This window comes from Myxine glutinosa, chromosome 1 (genome assembly GCF_964187855.1).
Source record: "Myxine glutinosa chromosome 1, kmMyxGlut1.1, whole genome shotgun sequence".
NCBI classification, from domain to species: domain Eukaryota; kingdom Metazoa; phylum Chordata; class Myxini; order Myxiniformes; family Myxinidae; genus Myxine; species Myxine glutinosa.
Genome location: NC_136261.1, coordinates 282,655,288 through 282,675,344, shown reverse-complemented (window position 1 = coordinate 282,675,344; position 20,057 = coordinate 282,655,288). Strand labels below are relative to the sequence as shown.

At 49.0% G+C, this 20,057-nt stretch overlaps 1 protein-coding gene across 1 annotated transcript in view; it reads right to left on the bottom strand.

Moving 5' to 3' along the window:
- FCF1 (FCF1 rRNA-processing protein) overlaps nt 1-14,117 on the bottom strand; it is a 32,349-nt gene extending 18,232 nt beyond the window's left edge. Inside the window, exon 1 of the mRNA XM_068133455.2 lies at nt 14,032-14,117. Coding sequence (XP_067989556.2) covers nt 14,032-14,034 — 3 coding nt within the window. The 5' untranslated portion in view covers nt 14,035-14,117. The remainder of the gene's footprint in view (nt 1-14,031) is intronic.
- Nucleotides 14,118-20,057: the final 5,940 nt, after the last annotated feature.

Genomic DNA, 20,057 nt, shown 5'->3' with positions numbered 1-20,057 from the left:
CAAACATGTGCTACATCCACAAGGAAGCCAATCGGGCCATCAAACATGTGCTACATCCACAAGGAAGCAAATAGGGTCATCATACATGCGCCATATCCACAAGGAAGCCAGTAGGGTCATTACACTTGTGCCATATCCACAAGGAAGCCAATAGGGCCATCATACATGTGCCATATCCACAAGAAAGCCAATCGGGCCATCATACATGTGCCATATCCACAAGAAAGCCAATCGGGCCATCAAACATGTGCTACATCCACAAGGAAGCAAATAGGGTCATCATACATGCGCCATATCCACAAGGAAGCCAACCGGGCCATCGTACATGTGCCATATCCACAAGGAAGCCAACAGGGTCATCATACATGTGCCATATCCACAAGGAAGCCAATAGGGTCATCATACATGTGTCATATCCACAAGGAAGCCAATGCAGCCATCATGCCTGTGCCATGTCCACAAGGAAGACAATGGGGTCATCATCCATGTGCCATATCCACAAGGAAGCCAATAGGTTCATCATACATGCACCATATCCACAAGGAAGCCAATTGGGTCATCATACTTGTGCCATATCCACAAGGAAGCCAATCGGGCCATCATTCCTGTGCCATATCCACAAGGAAACCAATGGGGTCATCAAACATGTGCTCCATCCACAAGGAAGCAAATAGGGTCATCATACATGCGCCATATCCACAAGGAAGCCAATCAGGCCATTGTACATGCGCCATATCCACAAGGAAGCCAATCAGGCCATCGTACATGTGCCATATGCACAAGGAAGCCAACAGGGTCATCATACATGTGCCATATCCACAAGGAAGCCAATAGCATCATCATACATGTGCCATGTCCACAATGAAGCCAATCGGGCCATCATACATGTGCCATATCCACAAGGAAGCCAATCGGGTCATCATACATGTGCCATATCCACAAGGAAGTCAATCGGGCCATCATACTTGTGCCATATCCACAAGCCAGCCAATAGGGTCAATGGGTCATCATGCATACGCCATATCCACAAGGACGCCAATCGGGCCATCATACATGTGCCATATCCACAAGGAAGGCAATCGGGTCATCATGCATACACCATATCCACAAGGAAGCCAAAATGGCCATCATACATGTGCCATATCCACAAGGAAGCCAATAGGGTCATCATGCATACGACATATCCACAAAGAAGCCAATTGGGCCATCATACATGTGCCATATCCACAAGGAAGCCAAAATGGCCACCATACATGTGCCATATCCACAAGGAAGCCAATCGGGCCATCATGCCTGTGCCATATCCAAAAGGAAGCCAAGAGGGTCATCATACATGTGCCATATCCACAAGGAAGCCAATGGGGTCATCATACATGTGCCATATCCACAAGGAAGCCAATATGGTCATCATACATGTGCCATATCCACAAGGAAGCCAATTGGGTCATCATACATGTGCCATATCCACAAGGAAGCCAATAGGGTCATCACACTTGTGCCATATCCACAAGGAAGCCAATTGGGTCATCATGCCTGTGCCATATCCACAAGGAAACCAATAGGGTCATCACACGTGTGCCATATCCACAACGAAGCCAATAGGGCCATCATACATGTGCCATTTCCACAAGAAAGCCAATAGGGCCATCATACATGTGCTACATCCACAAGGAAGCCAATCGGGCCATCATACATGTGCCATACCCACAAGGAAGCCAACAGGGTCATCATACATGTGCCATATCCACAAGGAAGCCAATCAGGCCATCATACATGTGCCATATCCACAAGGAAGCCAATCGGGCCATCGTACATGTGCCATATCCACAAGGAAGCCAATAGGGTCATCATACATGTGCCACATCCACAAGGAAGCCAACAGGGTCATCATACATGTGCCACATCCACAAGGAAGCCAACAGGGTCATCATACATGTGCCATATCCAAAAGGAAGCCAATCGGGCCATCAATCCTGTGCCATATCCACAAGGAAACCAATAGTCATCTCATCACACTTGTGCCATATCCACAAGGAAGCCAATAGGGCCATCATACATGTGCCATATCCACAAAAAAGCCAATCGGGCCATCGTAGATGTGCCATATCCACAAGGAAGCCAATAGGGTCATCATACATGTGCCCTATCCACAAGGAAGCCAATAGGGTCATCATACATGTGCCACATCCACAAGGAAGCCAACAGGGTCATCATACATGTGCCATATCCACAAGGAAGCCAATCGGGCCATCATGCCTGTGCCATATCCAAAAGGAAGCCAAGAGGGTCATCATACATGTGCCATATCCACAAGGAAGCCAATGGGGTCATCATACATGTGCCATATCCACAAGGAAGCCAATAGGGTCATCATACATGTGCCATATCCACAAGGAAGCCAATTGGGTCATCATACATGTGCCATATCCACAAGGAAGCCAACAGGGTCATCATACATGTGCCATATCCACAAGGAAGCCAATCGGGCCATCAATCCTGTGCCATATCCACAAGGAAACCAATAGTCATCTCATCACACTTGTGCCATATCCACAAGGAAGCCAATAGGGCCATCATACATGTGCCATATCCACAAAAAAGCCAATCGGGCCATCGTAGATGTGCCATATCCACAAGGAAGCCAATAGGGTCATCATACATGTGCCCTATCCACAAGGAAGCCAATAGGGTCATCATACATGTGCCACATCCACAAGGAAGCCAACAGGGTCATCATACATGTGCCATATCCACAAGGAAGCCAATCGGGCCATCAATCCTGTGCCATATCCACAAGGAAACCAATAGTCATCTCATCACACTTGTGCCATATCCACAAGGAAGCCAATAGGGCCATCATACATGTGCCATATCCACAACGAAGCGAATAGGGCCATCATACATGTGCCATTTCCACAAGGAAGCCAATCGGGCCATCATACATGTGCCATACCCACAAGGAAGCCAACAGGGTCATCATACATGTGCCATATCCACAAGGAAGCCAGTAGGGCCATCACACTTGTGCCATATCCACAAGGAAGCCAACAGGGTCATCATACATGTGCCACATCCACAAGGAAGCCAACAGGGTCATCATACATGTGCCATATCCACAAGGAAGCCAATCGGGCCATCAATCCTGTGCCATATCCACAAGGAAACCAATAGTCATCTCATCACACTTGTGCCATATCCACAAGGAAGCCAATAGGGCCATCATACATGTGCCATATCCACAACGAAGCCAATAGGGCCATCATACATGTGCCATTTCCACAAGGAAGCCAATCGGGCCATCATACATGTGCCATACCCACAAGGAAGCCAACAGGGTCATCATACATGTGCCATATCCACAAGGAAGCCAGTAGGGTCATCACACTTGTGCCATATCCACAAGGAAGCCAATAGGGCCATCATACATGTGCCATATCCACAAGAAAGCCAATCGGGCCATCAAACATGTGCTACATCCACAAGGAAGCAAACAGGGTCATCATACATGCGCCATATCCACAAGGAAGCCAATCGGGCCAACGTACATGTGCCATATCCACAAGGAAGCCAACAGGGTCATCATACATGTGCCATATCCACAAGGAAGCCAATAGGGTCATCATACATGTGTCATATCCACAAGGAAGCCAATGCGGCCATCATGCCTGTGCCATGTCCACAAGGGAGCCAATGGGGCCATCATACATGTGCCATATCCACAAGGAAGCCAATAGGTTCATCATACATGCACCATATCCACAAGGAAACCAATCGGGCCATCATACATGTGCCATATCCACAAGGAAGCCAATAGGGCCATCATACATGTGCCATATCCACAAGGAAGCCAACAGGGTCATCATACATACGCCATATCCACAAGGAAGCCAATTGGGTCATCATACTTGTGCCATATCCACAAGGAAGCCAATGGGGTCATCACACTTGTGCCATATCCACAAGGAAGCCAATTGGGCCATCATTCCTGTGCCATATCCACAAGGAAACCAATGGGGTCATCACACTTGTGCCATATCCACAAGGAAGCCAATTGGGTCATCATACTTGTGCCATATCCACAAGGAAGCCAATCGGGCCATCGTACATGTGCCATATGCACAAGGAAGCCAACAGGGTCATCATACATGTGCCATATCCACAAGGAAGCCAATCGGGCCATCATACATGTGCCATATCCACAAGGAAGCCAATCGGGTCATCATACATGTGCCATATCCACAAGGAAACCAATAGGGTCATCAAACTTGTGCCATATCCACAAGGAAGCCAATAGGGCCATCAAACATGTGCTCCATCCACAAGGAAGCAAATAGGGTCATCATACATGCGCCATATCCACAAGGAAGCCAATCGGGCAATCGTACATGTGCCATATGCACAAGGAAGCCAACAGGGTCATCATACATGTGCCATGTCCACAAGGAAGCCAATCGGGCCATCATACATGTGCCATATCCACAAGGAAGCCAATCGGGTCATCATACATGTGCCATATCCACAAGGAAGTCAATCGGGCCATCATACTTGTGCCATATCCACAAGCCAGCCAATAGGGTCAATGGGTCATCATGCATACGCCATATCCACAAGGACGCCAATCGGGCCATCATACATGTGCCATATCCACAAGGAAGCCAATCGGGTCATCATGCATACACCATATCCACAAGGAAGCCAAAATGGCCATCATACATGTGCCATATCCACAAGGAAGCCAATAGGGTCATCATACATGTGCCATATCCACAAGGAAGCCAATGGGGTCATCATACATGTGCCATATCCACAAGGAAGCCAATCGGGCCATCATGCCTGTGCCATATCCAAAAGGAAGCCAAGAGGGTCATCATACATGTGCCATATCCACAAGGAAGCCAATGGGGTCATCATACATGTGCCATATCCACAAGGAAGCCAATAGGGTCATCATACATGTGCCATATCCACAAGGAAGCTAATTGGGTCATCATACATGTGCCATATCCACAAGGAAGCCAATAGGGTCATCACACTTGTGCCATATCCACAAGGAAGCCAATTGGGTCATCATGCCTGTGCCATATCCACAAGGAAACCAATAGGGTCATCACACTTGTGCCATATCCACAACGAAGCCAATAGGGCCATCATACATGTGCCATTTCCACAAGAAAGCCAATAGGGCCATCATACATGTGCTACATCCACAAGGAAGCCAATCGGGCCATCATACAGGTGCCATACCCACAAGGAAGCCAACAGGGTCATCATACATGTGCCATATCCACAAGGAAGCCAATCAGGCCATCATACATGTGCCATATCCACAAGGAAGCCAATCGGGCCATCGTACATGTGCCATATCCACAAGGAAGCCAATCGGGCCATCAATCCTGTGCCATATCCACAAGGAAACCAATAGTCATCTCATCACACTTGTGCCATATCCACAAGGAAGCCAATAGGGCCATCATACATGTGCCATATCCACAAAAAAGCCAATCGGGCCATCGTACATGTGCCATATCCACAAGGAAGCCAATAGGGTCATCATACATGTGCCACATCCACAAGGAAGCCAACAGGGTCATCATACATGTGCCACATCCACAAGGAAGCCAACAGGGTCATCACACTTGTGCCATATCCACAAGGAAGCCAATAGGGCCATCATACATGTGCCACATCCACAAGGAAGCCAACAGGGTCATCATACATGTGCCATATCCACAAGGAAGCCAATCGGGCCAGCATGCCTGTGCCATATCCAAAAGTAAGCCAAGAGGGTCATCATACATGTGCCATATCCACAAGGAAGCCAATGGGGTCATCATACATGTGCCATATCCACAAGGAAGCCAATAGGGTCATCATACATGTGCCATATCCACAAGGAAGCTAATTGGGTCATCATACATGTGCCATTTCCACAAGAAAGCCAATAGGGCCATCATACATGTGCTACATCCACAAGGAAGCCAATCGGGCCATCATACATGTGCCATACCCACAAGGAAGCCAACAGGGTCATCATACATGTGCCATATCCACAAGGAAGCCAATAGGGTCATCATACATGTGCCATATCCACAAGGAAGCTAATTGGGTCATCATACATGTGCCATTTCCACAAGAAAGCCAATAGGGCCATCATACACGTGCTACATCCACAAGGAAGCCAATCGGGCCATCATACATGTGCCATACCCACAAGGAAGCCAACAGGGTCATCATACATGTGCCATATCCACAAGGAAGCCAATCGGGCCATCGTACATGTGCCATATCCACAACGAAGCCAATAGGGCCATCATACATGTGCCATTTCCACATGAAAGCCAATAGGGCCATCATACATGTGCGACATCCACAAGGAAGCCAATCGGGCCATCATACATGTGCCATACCCACAAGGAAGCCAACAGGGTCATCATACATGTGCCATATCCACAAGGAAGCCAATAGGGTCATCATACATGTGCCATATCCACAAGGAAGCTAATTGGGTCATCATACATGTGCCATTTCCACAAGAAAGCCAATAGGGCCATCATACACGTGCTACATCCACAAGGAAGCCAATCGGGCCATCATACATGTGCCATACCCACAAGGAAGCCAACAGGGTCATCATACATGTGCCATATCCACAAGGAAGCCAATCGGGCCATCGTACATGTGCCATATCCACAACGAAGCCAATAGGGCCATCATACATGTGCCATTTCCACATGAAAGCCAATAGGGCCATCATACATGTGCGACATCCACAAGGAAGCCAATCGGGCCATCATACATGTGCCATATCCACAAAAAAGCCAATCGGGCCATCAAACATGTGCCATATCCACAAGGAACCCAGTAGGGTCATCACACTTGTGCCATATTCACAAGGAAGCCAATAGGGCCATCATACATGTGCCATATCCACAAGAAAGCCAATCGGGCCATCAAACATGTGCTACATCCACAAGGAAGCAAATAGGGTCATCATACATGCGCCATATCCACAAGGAAGCCAATCGGGCCAACATACATGTGCCATATCCACAAGGAAGCCAACAGGGTCATCATACATGTGCCATATCCACAAGGAAGCCAATAGGGTCATCATACATGTGTCATATCCACAAGGAAGCCAATGCGGCCATCATGCCTGTGCCATGTCCACAAGGAAGCCAATGGGGTCATCATCCATGTGCCATATCCACAAGGAAGCCAATGGGGCCATCATACATGTGCCATATCCACAAGGAAGCCAATAGGTTCATCATACATGCACCATATCCACAAGGAAGCCAATCGGGCCATCATACATGTGCCATATCCACAAGGAAGCCAACAGGGTCATCATACATACGCCATATCCACAAGGAAGCCAATCGGTCCATCATGCCTGTGCCGTATCCACAAGGAAGCCAAGAGGGTCATCATGCCTGTGCCATATCCACAAGGAAGCCAAGAGGGTCATCATACATGTGCCATATCCACAAGGAAGCCAATTGGGTCATCATACTTGTGCCATATCCACAAGGAAGCCAATCGGGCCATCATTCCTGTGCCATATCCACAAGGAAACCAATGGGGTCATCACACTTGTGCCATATCCACAAGGAAGCCAATGGGGCCATCATACATGTGCCATATCCACAAGGAAGCCAAGAGGTTCATCATACATACACCATATCCACAAGGAAGCCAATCGGGCCATCAAACATGTGCTCCATCCACAAGGAACCAAATAGGGTCATCATACATGCGCCATATCCACAAGGAAGCCAATCGGGCCATCGTACATGTGCCATATGCACAAGGAAGCCAACAGGGTCATCATACATGTGCCATATCCACAAGGAAGCCAATTGGGCCATCATACATGTGCCATATCCACAAGGAAGCCAATCGGGTCATCATACATGTGCCATATCCACAAGGAAGCCAATAGGGTCATGCATACACCATATCCACAAGGAAGCCAAAATGGCCATCATACATGTGCCATATCCACAAGGAAGCCAATAGGGTCATCATGCATACGCCATATCCACAAAGAAGCCAATCGGGCCATCATGCATGTGCCATATCCACAAGGAAGCCAAAATGGCCACCATACATGTGCCATATCCACAAGGAAGCCAATCGGGCCATCATGCCTGTGCCATATCCAAAAGGAAGCCAAGAGGGTCATCATGACTGTGCCATATCCACAAGGAAGCCAAGAGGGTCATCATACATGTGCCATATCCACAAGGAAGCCAATGTGGTCATCATACATGTGCCATATCCACAAGGAAGCCAATAGGGTCATCATACATGTGCCATATCCACAAGGAAGCCAATTGGGTCATCATACATGTGCCATATCCACAAGGAAGCCAATAGGGCCATCATACATGTGCCATATCCACAAGGAAGCCAATTGGGTCATCATGCATGTGCCATATCCACAAGGAAACCAATAGGGTCATCATACATGTGCCATATCCACAAGGAAGCCAATAGGGTCATCATACATGTGCCATATCCACAAGGAAGCCAACAGGGTCATCATACATGTGCCATATCCACAAGGAAGCCAATGGGGCCATCGTACATGTGCCATATCCACAAGGAAGCCAATGGGGCCATCATACATGTGCCATATCCACAAGGAAGCCAATAGGGCCATCATACATGTGCCATATCTACAAGGAAGCCAACAGGGCTATCATACATGTGCCATATCCACAAGGAAACCAACAGGGTCATCATACATGTGCCATATCCACAAGGAAGCCAATGGGGCCATCATACATGTGCCATGTCCACAAGGAAGCCAATAGGGCCATCATACATGCGCCATATCCACAAGGAAGCCAATAGGGCCATCATGCCTGTGCCATATCCACAAGAAAGCCAAGAGGGCCAGCATACATGTGCCATATCCACAAGGAAGCCAATCGGGTCATCGTACATGCGCCATATCCACAAAGAAGCCAATAGGGCCATAATACATGTGCCATATCCACAAGAAAGTCAATAGGGCCATCATACATGTGCCATATCCACAAGGAAGCCAATAGGGCCATCATACATGTGCCATGTCAAGGGTGGAAATCACTCCATTAACGACGACGAAACGTCTGATGCCCGACCTGGAGATCGGTTTCTGAGGTTTGGGACAGGGAATGTCGGGACAATGACAAGGAGATCAGGAGAAGTGGTGGAAGTATTGGTCAGAAGAGGAGTGGACATATGTTGTGTGCAGGAGACGAGATGGAATGGAAGTGGTGCGAGAATGGTGAAGGGTAGGCAGGGACAGAAATCCAAGTTTGTGTGGCAAAGGTGCCCAGAAGGCGTGAATGGTGTTGGTGTCCTGTTTTCTGAGGAGTTTGTAGACAGTGTGGTGAGTGTGACGAGAGTGAGTGAAAGGTTGATGGTGAAAATGATGATTGGAAAGTTATTGGTGAACGTCATCTCGGGATATGCTCCGCAGGTCGGTCGGAGCGATGAAGAGAAGGACAAGTTCTGGTGTGCAATAGTGAAGCTAATGGAAAACGTGAAAGATGAGGAAGTTGTTGTGGTAGGAGGAGACCTAAATGGACATGTGGGAAGGAGTATGGACGGTTTTGAGGGAGTTCATGGGGGTTACGGATATGGTGTGGGAAATGGAGAAGGTGAAAGGATTTTGGAGTTTGCTGATGGAGCTGATTTGTTGATTTGTAATACTGAGCTCCAGAAAGAGGATAATAAGCTTGTTACATACACGTCAGGTGGGTCAACGACAACCGTCGACTACCTGCTGGTGCGCAGGCGAGACAGGGGGCACCTCCGGGACACAAAGGTGATCCCGGGGGAGCAGGCTGTTTCACAGCACCACTTGGTTGTCTGCGACATAAGGGTGAAAGGTGCGAGGAGAGCTCGGCGGGTGAAGAACCGAGAATGAAGGTGTGGAGGTTGAAAGCGGTGACAGTGAGGGAGGCATTCAAAGAAAGGCTGAGTATGGTAGAGGATGATGTGGTTGAGCTTGAAAGTGGTTGGATGTCAATGAAAGATAGTCTGTTGGGAGCCGTTGCTGAGGTATGTGGATGGACAAAAGCACCACCGAGGCACTCGGAAACATGGCGGTGGGATGATGAAGTTGGAAAGAGGATTGACGAGAAGAGGAAGAAGTTCAAGGAGTGGCAGAAGGCGAAGGGCATGGGGGCAGAAAAGGCAGAGCAGGAAAATTATCAGGCAGCCAGGAAGGCTGCAAAGAAAGAGGTAGCAAAGGCGCAGGAGGCATGCAGGAAAATTTTCGGAGAACGCTTGGATTCGGAAGAGGGTCAGAGAGCGGTATTCGGGATTGCAAAGCAGATAGCGAAAGAGAGGTGTGATGTGATGGGGGTGAGTTGCTTGAAGGATGAAGTGGGACAAATCGTTGTGGACACAGATGGAATTAAAGGAAGATGGAAAAGATATATGGAAATACTGTTGAATGCAGAGAATGAATGGGATGGCAACATAGAGAGTAACCCAGTTTTAGGACCGGCAGAGAAGATGGCAGAGAAGATAACCGAGAAGGAAGTTGAAGAAGCGATAAAAGCAATGAAGAGGAGAAAAATGGTAGGGCCGACGGGAGTTGTGGGAGATATGTTGAAGGCAGCAGGAAGTTGGGGTGTGAAGAGAATGATAGAGATCTGCAATCTGGTGGTGAAAGAAGGCCGCATTCCAGTGGATTGGGAACTGAGTACCCTCGTCCCTCTATACAAGGGTAAAGGTGACCCTCTGGACTGTGGCTCGTATCGAGCGAGAAAGTTATTGGAGCATGGAATGAAGGTATTGGAAAGGGTGTTGGAGAGGAAGATAAGGAAGAAAGTGAAGATTGATGAAATGCAGTTTGGATTTATGCCAGGAAGACGAACGACAGACACGCTTTTTATTGTGAGGCAGTTGCAGGAGAAGTACATGGAGAAGAGGAAGAAGTTGTTTCTTGGGTTTGTTGATCTGGAGAAAGCATTCGATAGGGTTCCACGTGAAGTAGTGACATGGGCATTGAGGAAGTTAGGAGTGGAGGAATGGTTGATCAGAGTCGTGATGGCAATGTACAAAAGAGCGCGCACAGCTGTAAGGACGAAGGACGGGAACAGTGGTGAGTTTGAGGTGAAGGTGGGAGTGCATCAGGGGTCCGTACTAAGTCCAGTACTATTTGTAGCTGTGATGGAGGTGCTGGCTCGGAACGTAAAGGAGGGTTCACCGTGGGAGTTGTTGTATGCAGATGATCTGGTGTTGATTGCAGAAAGTATGGATGGACTGAAGGAGAAGATGCACAAGTGGAAGGAATGTATGGAGACAAAAGGTCTGAAGGTGAATATCAGAAAAACGAAGGTGATGGCAAGTGGTAAAGCATGAGGTGAGGTGGAAAGAACTGGGAAGTGGCCGTGTGCTGTGTGCAGGAAGGGTGTCGGAGTGAATTCCATTCAATGTACAATGTGCGCTGAGTGGGTTCATCAAAAATGTCGTGGTCTGAGAGGGTCATTACCCAGTGTGGTAGCTACATTCAAATGTAAGGTGTGCACAGAGGGAGCTGCAGATGGAGGAAATGTTGAGTTGGATCTTGGAGACGGCGTGAAGCTGGAAGGTGTGAAAACATTTTGCTACCTCAGAGACATGCTGAATGGAGAAGGTGGATCAGACTCGGCAACGGTTGCTAGAGTGAGATGTGCATGGAAGTAGTTTCGGGAACTGAGTGGAGTGCTGACGAGGGGTGTGTCGTTGAATCTGAAGGGAAAGGTGTATGCTGCATGTGTGAGAAGTGTTATGATTTATGGGAGCGAGACATGGGTAATGAATGTGGAGCAGCAACGAATGCTGGAAAGGGTGTTAACGCGAATGGTTTGACGGATGTGCAGAGTGTCGTTGAGAGAGAGGAAGACAAATGATGAATTGCGAAAGATGATGGGAATAGAGCCTGTGATTGATGCTGTGAAGAGAAACAGGTTGAGATGGTTTGGTCATGTGTTGAGGAAGGATGAAAGTGACTGGTTGAGAAGAGTGATGGAAATGAATGTAGAAGGAAGTAGAAGACGGGGAAGACCGAGAAAGACTTGGCTAAAAATGGTCGAAGAAGAAATGCGGGCAAGGGGGTTAACAAGGAGAGATGCAGAAAATAGGGCAAGATGGAGAAGATTGTCTTGGACCGCAAGGCTAACCCCCGCTCTTGCAGGGAAAATGGCCTTAAAATGCCTGTTGTTGTGTACATGTGCCATATCCACAAGGAAGCCAATAGGGTCATCATACACGTGCCATATCCATAAGGAAGCCAATGGGGCCATCCTACATGTGCCATATCCACAAGGAAGCCAATAGGGCCATCATACATGCGCCATATCCACAAGGAAGCCAATAGGGCCATCATACATGGGCCATCATACATGTGCCATATCCACAAGGAACCCAATAGGGTCATCATACATGCGCCATATCCACAAGGAAGCCAACAGGGCCATCATACATGCGCCATATCCACAAGGAAGCCAACAGGGCCATCATACATGCGCCATATCCACAAGGAACCCAATAGGGTCATCATACATGCGCCATATCCACAAGGAAGCCAACAGGGCCATCATACATGCGCCATATCCACAAGGAAGCCAATAGGGCCATCATACATGTGCCATATCCACAAGGAACCCAATAGGGTCATCATACATGCGCCATATCCACAAGGAACCCAATAGGGTCATCATACATGCGCCATATCCACAAGGAAGCCAACAGGGCCATCATACATGCGCCATATCCACAAGGTAGCCAATAGGGCCATCATGCCTGTGCCATAAACAAAACGCCAATACAACCATACATGCACTTAAAGGGAAGGGAGAAGGTGAACAGCAGGAGATTGGGGACAGGGATGAAGAGGTGCAGGTCATGAAGAATCACAACATACAGGGAGTGTTCTTATGTACATTTAATAAGGGGATGAAGATGTGAGAGAGGAAGCAGCTAGTTAAGGATTGACTCTATTCTCATTGCTATTCCATTTTAAACCAAATCTACTATCCCTGCTGCTGCCACCTTCCCAGGAAGACCATTGCATACACTGACTGTGGAATACAGCCTTGCTACCATCGCCTTAACTCTTCTCCTATAGGTGAAGGCAAGACTACCGGAAGTAAGGTGTAACACGTGCTCTTTTGTGGTTTGTTTTCAACGTATCCAATCACGTGACTGTTGTCGCGAAGGGTGCACTAACCGGAAGTTACGTAGTTCCGCGGGCGCCTATTCATTCGCAAACTCTTTTACAGACACCTTTTATCATTTTAAACATTTCCAACATATCACATCATAAACGCTTCCTCTGTAAAGTAAAACTCCAGTCTCCATCAGCCATCATGATCAATATTAAAATTAAACTCCCACCACTCCATTTGCTGTCTACTTCAATTCAAAGGGAATTTTGGAACTGCACAGTACGGTTCGGTACTGTACAGTACGGTTCGGTACTGTACAGTACGGTTCGGTACTGTACAGTACGGTTCGGTACCGCACAGTACGGTTCGGTACTGTACAGTACGGTTCGGTACTGTACAGTACGGTTCGGTACTGTACAGTACGGTTCGGTACTGTACAGTACGGTTCGGTACTGTACAGTACGGTTCGGTACTGTACAGTACGGTTCGGTACTGTACAGTACGGTTCGGTACTGTACGGCTCGGTACTGTACAGTACGGTACTGTACAGTACTGTACTGTACAGTACTGTACGGTACGGTGCAGTACTGTACGGTACGGTGCAGTACTGTACGGTACGGTGCAGTACGGTATGGTGCAGTACAATACTGTGTTCACTACAATATAAATTATAAACAAGAGCGGTCTAAGCACAGATCCCTGAGGTACTCCACAACTTACAAATCCCGGATTTGCCTCAGCATTCATCCCACTGACAACCACCACTCACATCACAAATATATTATTAACGTATCTTCAAAATGAAAACGTTATTGTCCTCCTGCCGTGTATTTATAGTAAAAAAATAAAAATCAGAGAGCTTCCCCCGACCCACCATAGCTGAACTCCGGAACGGTTTACACACGTGGGGACTGGGGAGTGGAGTGGGGACCTACACACTTCCTGTTTCCGTCCTTTTTTGTTTTCTTACACATCAGGTTTTAAACACTTACTACACGATTCACAGTTATAATTTGATTCTTTCATTGTACACGAGAATAAAAAAAGCATTTACAGTTGAGAAAAGCTTTGTCGGTAACAGCCAAGCTAATATTTTTGTTAATACACCCCAAACCGCGTTGCAACTATGGATGCAGTTTCCGCTATTAAAATATTTGTTTTCCCTCTTTTTTTATCGATTCCCAACCACACGAGAAACTGTATAATTGAGGCTTCTGAAACAAAGTGTTGCATAACCAACTGAGCCTGTCGAGCCTGGGTTTGAATCCTGATTCAGTGATCAATTGCAGGCAGGGTGCATGGATGATAAAGGTATATAGACCATAATAGCAGTGGTGTAGTCTAGGTTTTGTAGTGGGTATACTGAAGCGCGCGGTGTTACGCGCGCTGCTTGTAAGCAAGGAGGAAGCGGACAACGCGGTAAGTTGTAAGAGTTTATTCAAGAGCTCCACTGTAACACTGGAGCGAGCGTTCCGGGCTGCGCACCCGGTGTATATCCCGCGGCCACGCCTACCCCTCGGGCGTGGCCGCCGCCCACTTGGTGCGCGGAATGATGCCCTCACGCCAATGAGCTTTCGTGTCCGCCACACGCGCCCCCCCAGAATTCCCGCGCACATGGAGGGCCAGTTTGCGGGGCAAACGGATGACCCGGCCGAAGCGCCCTCTGGCGACTGGCGGCGTCCGGGGTGCAGGGATGCCAGCTGGGATGCTGGGCGCCCGGGATGGGTGCAGGCTCGGGTGGCGGCGAGCCGGCGGGGCCGGGCGGTGCTGGGGTCCGCCCCGACGCGGGGGCCGAGCCACCGGCAGTGGGTGGTCCACGTCGAGGTGGGCCGGCTTGAGGCGGTCTATGGAGACCCGGTCAGGAGTGCCGCCGATGTCCAAGGTGAAATGTTTCACCCCGGTCTCCAGCACGTGGAAAGATCCGTCGTACGGGGGCCGCAGTGGTGTCCGGCGGGCGTAGACCGGTGGCCCGGCGGTGGGGATGTGATGTTCCACCCCGTGCTTGACGGTCCCCGCCGAGAAGGTGGGCCTCGTGAGGGCCGGGAAACGGGCGAGGAGGCGGTGAATTCGTCCTCTGCCGGAAGCGTGCAGATGAACCTGGCCGGAACCGAACCGCTCAGCAAGCCGCTCGGCGAGCCGCTCGATGAGCCGCTCCGTGAGCTGCTCAACGAGGCGGGCAGCGCGCAAGCGAGCGAGCTGAACGTCTCAGCCTGGACAAGCCTTCTGTGCTTGACGTCGACCAACAGGCCATTGGCACAGAGGAAGTCCGCGCCGAGCAGTGCCATAGGCACGTCGGCAGTCACGAACGACCATCGGAAAACCTGCCCTCCGAACCGCAGAGAAAGGCAGCGTTTTCCGTACGTGCGAATGGGCGTACCGTTGGCAGCAAGCAGCGTGGGGCCCCGGCCCACGGACTGCTTGTCGGACGTACCGGCGGGAATGACACTCACCTGCGCTCCCGTGTCGCACAGGTAACGGCGCCCGGATAAGGTGTCCGTTATGTACAGGAGGCTGTTTAATCGGCCGGCGCTCAGTGCCACTACCGAGGGCTGGCCTGGGCGTTTCCCGACCTGCCGAATGAGCACGGCGGGCGACATTGCCGAGCCTCGTGGCCGAACCTAGCGTGGAAATGGCACCAGGTTTGCGGCGAAGCCGTAGGCCGCGGTTTCCACGGTGGTGGTGGGTGGGGCATGGCGGCCGCCACGAGGCGCCCCTCGGAGCAGGGGTGGGCACCCGCAGGAGGTTCAGCGGCTACGCGGTGCGTTGCGTAGTAGGGGTGGGCACCCGCAGCAGTTTCGGGCTCGGGAGCCGCTACGGCCGCACCAAAACTCGCCCGCGTGTCCAAAGCCGCGTAGAACTTGTTGGCCTCGGCCGCGAGCGCGCGGGGTTCCGTTGTCGCGGAAACGACCAACGCGAGGCGTACTCGTGCCGGCAGCTGGCATCGAAATAACACCTGGAATAGAGCGTTCGGGGTTTCGTCGCCCATGAGCGACAGCATATGGTCCATTCGGACCGACGGTCGCGTGTCACCGAGCTCGGGGAGGTCCAAGCGGCGATCGGCCCGTGCGTCCACCGTGAGGCCGAACGTGGCGAGGAGGAGACGCTTGATCGCCTCGTACCTGTCGTCGGCCGGTGGGTTCCTCAGGACCGACACGACGCGGGCGGCCGCGCCGGGCCCGAGGGAGGCGACCACGTGGCAGTAGCGTGTTTCGTCCGCCGTGATGCGTCGAAGCCTGAACTGGGCTTCGGCCTGCAGGAACCAGATCTCCGCCTGAGCTTCCCAGAACTCGGGGAGCTTTATCGCTACCGCATTGGTTGCCATGGCTGTGGCGGGTTCGGGTGGTCAGTGACGGCTGACCAGAACGTCGGAGGTCACCAATGAAGCGCGGTGTTACGCGCGCTGCTTGTAAGCAAGGAGGAAGCGGACAACGTGGTAAGTTGTAAGAGTCTTTATTCAAGAGCTCCACTGTAACACTGGAGCGTTCCGGGCTGCGCACCCGGTGTATATCCCACGGCCACGCCTACCCTTAGGGCGTGGCCGCCGCCCACTTGGTGCGCAGAATGATGCCCTCGCGCCAGTGAGCTTTCGTGTCCGCCACAATACTGTGATTTTTCCCTTCCAGCCTCACAGTCACCCGTCCCAGAGCGACGCGCCCCGGAGCGACACCCGTCCTGAAGCGACACCCCATAAGCACCACCACACTCACTAATGCATACAGTATGCATCTACGCGTAATTGAGAGCATTCTGAAAGACTGGTTATGTGTTATCAACATCAATTTATTTTCAATTTTTTAACACAGACGGGGTGAATTTTATCAAATCAAATCAAATTTTATTCATATAGTGCATTTTATGAATGAAAGTTTTTTTAAATTTTATTTTATGAATGAAAGTGTGAAAGTTCTGTCACGAAACTATGTTGTTACGTATCCTCGCGCATTTTTAAGTGGGTATACGGAAATCCTGGACCTTTCCTAGTGGGTATACGGCGTATACCTGCGTATCACGTAGACTACACCACTGCATAATAGTAATGTGTTCAGTTAACGATGGTATTTTTGTTCAGAATGAACACACAACACAAGGCGAGACTAGACGTTCTAACAAATGCCACCAGTTATTTTTTAAATGGCAGGATGCTGTGCCATTGGATGCACCAATCGGTCAGAGAAGGGTTTCAAAATGCACCGGTATAGATAGCCTGCAAATTCTGCAAGGAAAAAAATGTAAAAATAAAGTTAGTCGTCTCGTCTGAAATGGAAACTTACTTCATGGTCCTTTCTGTGCCAGGCAAGTTGTAGTGAGTCCCCCCGTGTGTGTACATGTATCACGTTGAACTGTAGTTGGCAAATGGGTATAACTTGTATAAAGACAAATAATCATACATCGATAAACGAGAACGATACTCGGAGGAGGGCACAGTCTCACCTCACACACACATTCTGAAGAAACATTCCATCTTTAACTGAACACACCAGTCTGGCCTATACACCCATTCATCATATTGTCACATACATTGCCATTATCCATAGTTTTATTGTTTGGATATTTAACGACCATTTTTGTGCACATGAAGGCTAAATTGTATCAAAGATGAAATATGAAAAAAGTTTGAATATATATGTGTATATATATATTGTTACGGATTCGTCACTTCCGTTGTTGTGGTTTTCATCCACTGTAAACATTTTTGATTCCATGTACTATTATTGTTGTCGTTTAAGGGAGATAGAGGTTACTATTTTCAAAAGGTAAAAAAGTCAATGTTTTAAATGAAACCGGAACCGGACGACGACGAAGAGGAAGAGGGAGAAGCGAAGGCGGAGTGAGTAAGTCGGGGAAGAAGTCGGGGAAGAAGAAGCTGCTTCGAGGTCTGGAGCAAACGTTGACGAACGGAGGTCACCAGCGAACTTCGGGTTTCCCGGGAAAGGGATTCTTGCGACAGAGTTGTTATCGCTGTGACAGATCAACCTGCGTGTCAGGTTTTGGCGGTTGATTCCGAGGAGAATCATCGGCGTGCTGTTACGCCTCGAGAATGGGCTGTCGGCCATTTTGAATCGCATGCTTTGCGCATGGCGCAAGGTTTTTCGCTTCACTTCAACCATTTTCACTGCATCCAGACGTTTATCTGGTGTGTGTGTGTGTGTGTAACGTGGATTTTGAAGGTAAATCTGGGGTTCGCCGGTTTGGAGCCGTGAAACGTCCATACCCGAGGGTGTGATTTCCCAGTCGCCTGGAGGGCGCCTTTGGATTTCCCCGTCGCCTTGAGGGCACCTTTGCGCAGCTTTGGCCGCGTGACTGTGACTGTCATCCGAACGGGATTCTGGTCTCGATTGGACATCGTTCTGACGATCGCTGGAGCGGAATGACTTGGGCTTGATGCCGGAATAGAGACATTGGGGAATGTTCTTCTTTTCGCTCACTTGGAGCACAGTGAGTTATATTGTACGAACCTGATGGTACCATCATAGGAAATATATATTGGTTGTACAATTGATTACTATTGTTGTTGTACTGTTATTCTTGTGTGATCTTAATACAATATTTGTTTGTTGGTAACAATTGGTGTGGCTTCACCATTGATCTTTGACATACAGAATAACATATTTTTCTGTCGTGACTCCTCTCGGGGCTCGGAGGTACACCGTAACCGGGGGTTGGGGAGGAGCACGTAACAGAAATTGGGGGATCGTCCGGGATTGACCCAAATTGAAATTGCGGGCTCGTCTTTGCTGACAAAAAGCTTGTCCGGGATTAAATTCCCTAACATTCCCAAAATTCCCAAATTTGGAATTTTTCTAACATTCCCAAATTTTTCGGAAAAAAAAAATAAATTGAAATTTTTTGTGTGAAGGTTAACAGGTGTTAACTGATAGTCACCATGGTGTTTGACGCAGAAAAGTTTGCGGCGTCCCCTAATGAGGCACAGTTCCAAGCGTTAAAAAGATCGGAACTCTTGATATTGGCCAAATATTTTAACTTGGAGGTCCGAGCTCATATGAAGAAATCAGAGATGCAGACATTGGTGGTAGAATCTCTGGTGGGACAAGGAAAATGGAAAGAGGTAGCCTTGGATTGGTTACCCGAGGAAAAAGAAAATGTGGAGCTCCGGAAAATGGAGATGCAACTGCAGAGCCATGAAAGGTTAAAAGCAGAGGAAAGGAAAGCAGAAAAGGAAAGAGCAGAACAGGAACGAGAACTCGAGGAGAGAAGAGCCGAGGAAAGGAGAGCTGAAAGGGAACTCGAGGAAAGAAAAGCAGAACAGGAACGAGAACTCGAGGAGAGAAGAGCAGAGGAAAGGAGAGCTGAAAGGGAACTCGAGGAAAGAAGATTAGAACAGGAACGAGAACTCGAGGAGAGAAGAGCAGAGGAAAGGAGAGCTGAAGAAGAAAGAAGAGCAGAGGAAAGAGCAGAGGAAAGGAGAGCCGAAAGGGAGTTAAAGGAATGTGACATGGAGTATCAGAAGGAGCTTAAACTCAAGGAGCTGGAATTAATGGGAGAACGGAGAGAAGTAGTATCCATGCCGACTTGTTCGACAACTTGTCAGAACACTTGGGATGTTGGTAGGCATGCGAGGCTGGTTCCACCCTTCAATGAAAAGGAGGTAGCCAAGTTTTTTTTACACTTTGAGAAAGTGGCTCAAATGCTAAAATGGCCTGTGGGGTCCTGGACTATGTTAGTGCAAAGTGTTTTGGTGGGTAAAGCTCAAGATATCTATTCGGCTTTACCGATTGACCAATGTGCAGATTATGAGATAGTGAAGAAAACCATTCTCAAAGCCTATGTATGAATTGGTCCCTGAAGCTTACCGGCAAAAATTCAGGAATGCCAGGAAGAGGGAGAGTGAGACCCATGTGGAGTTTGCCAGAATGAAGGAAACCATGTTTGATCGGTGGT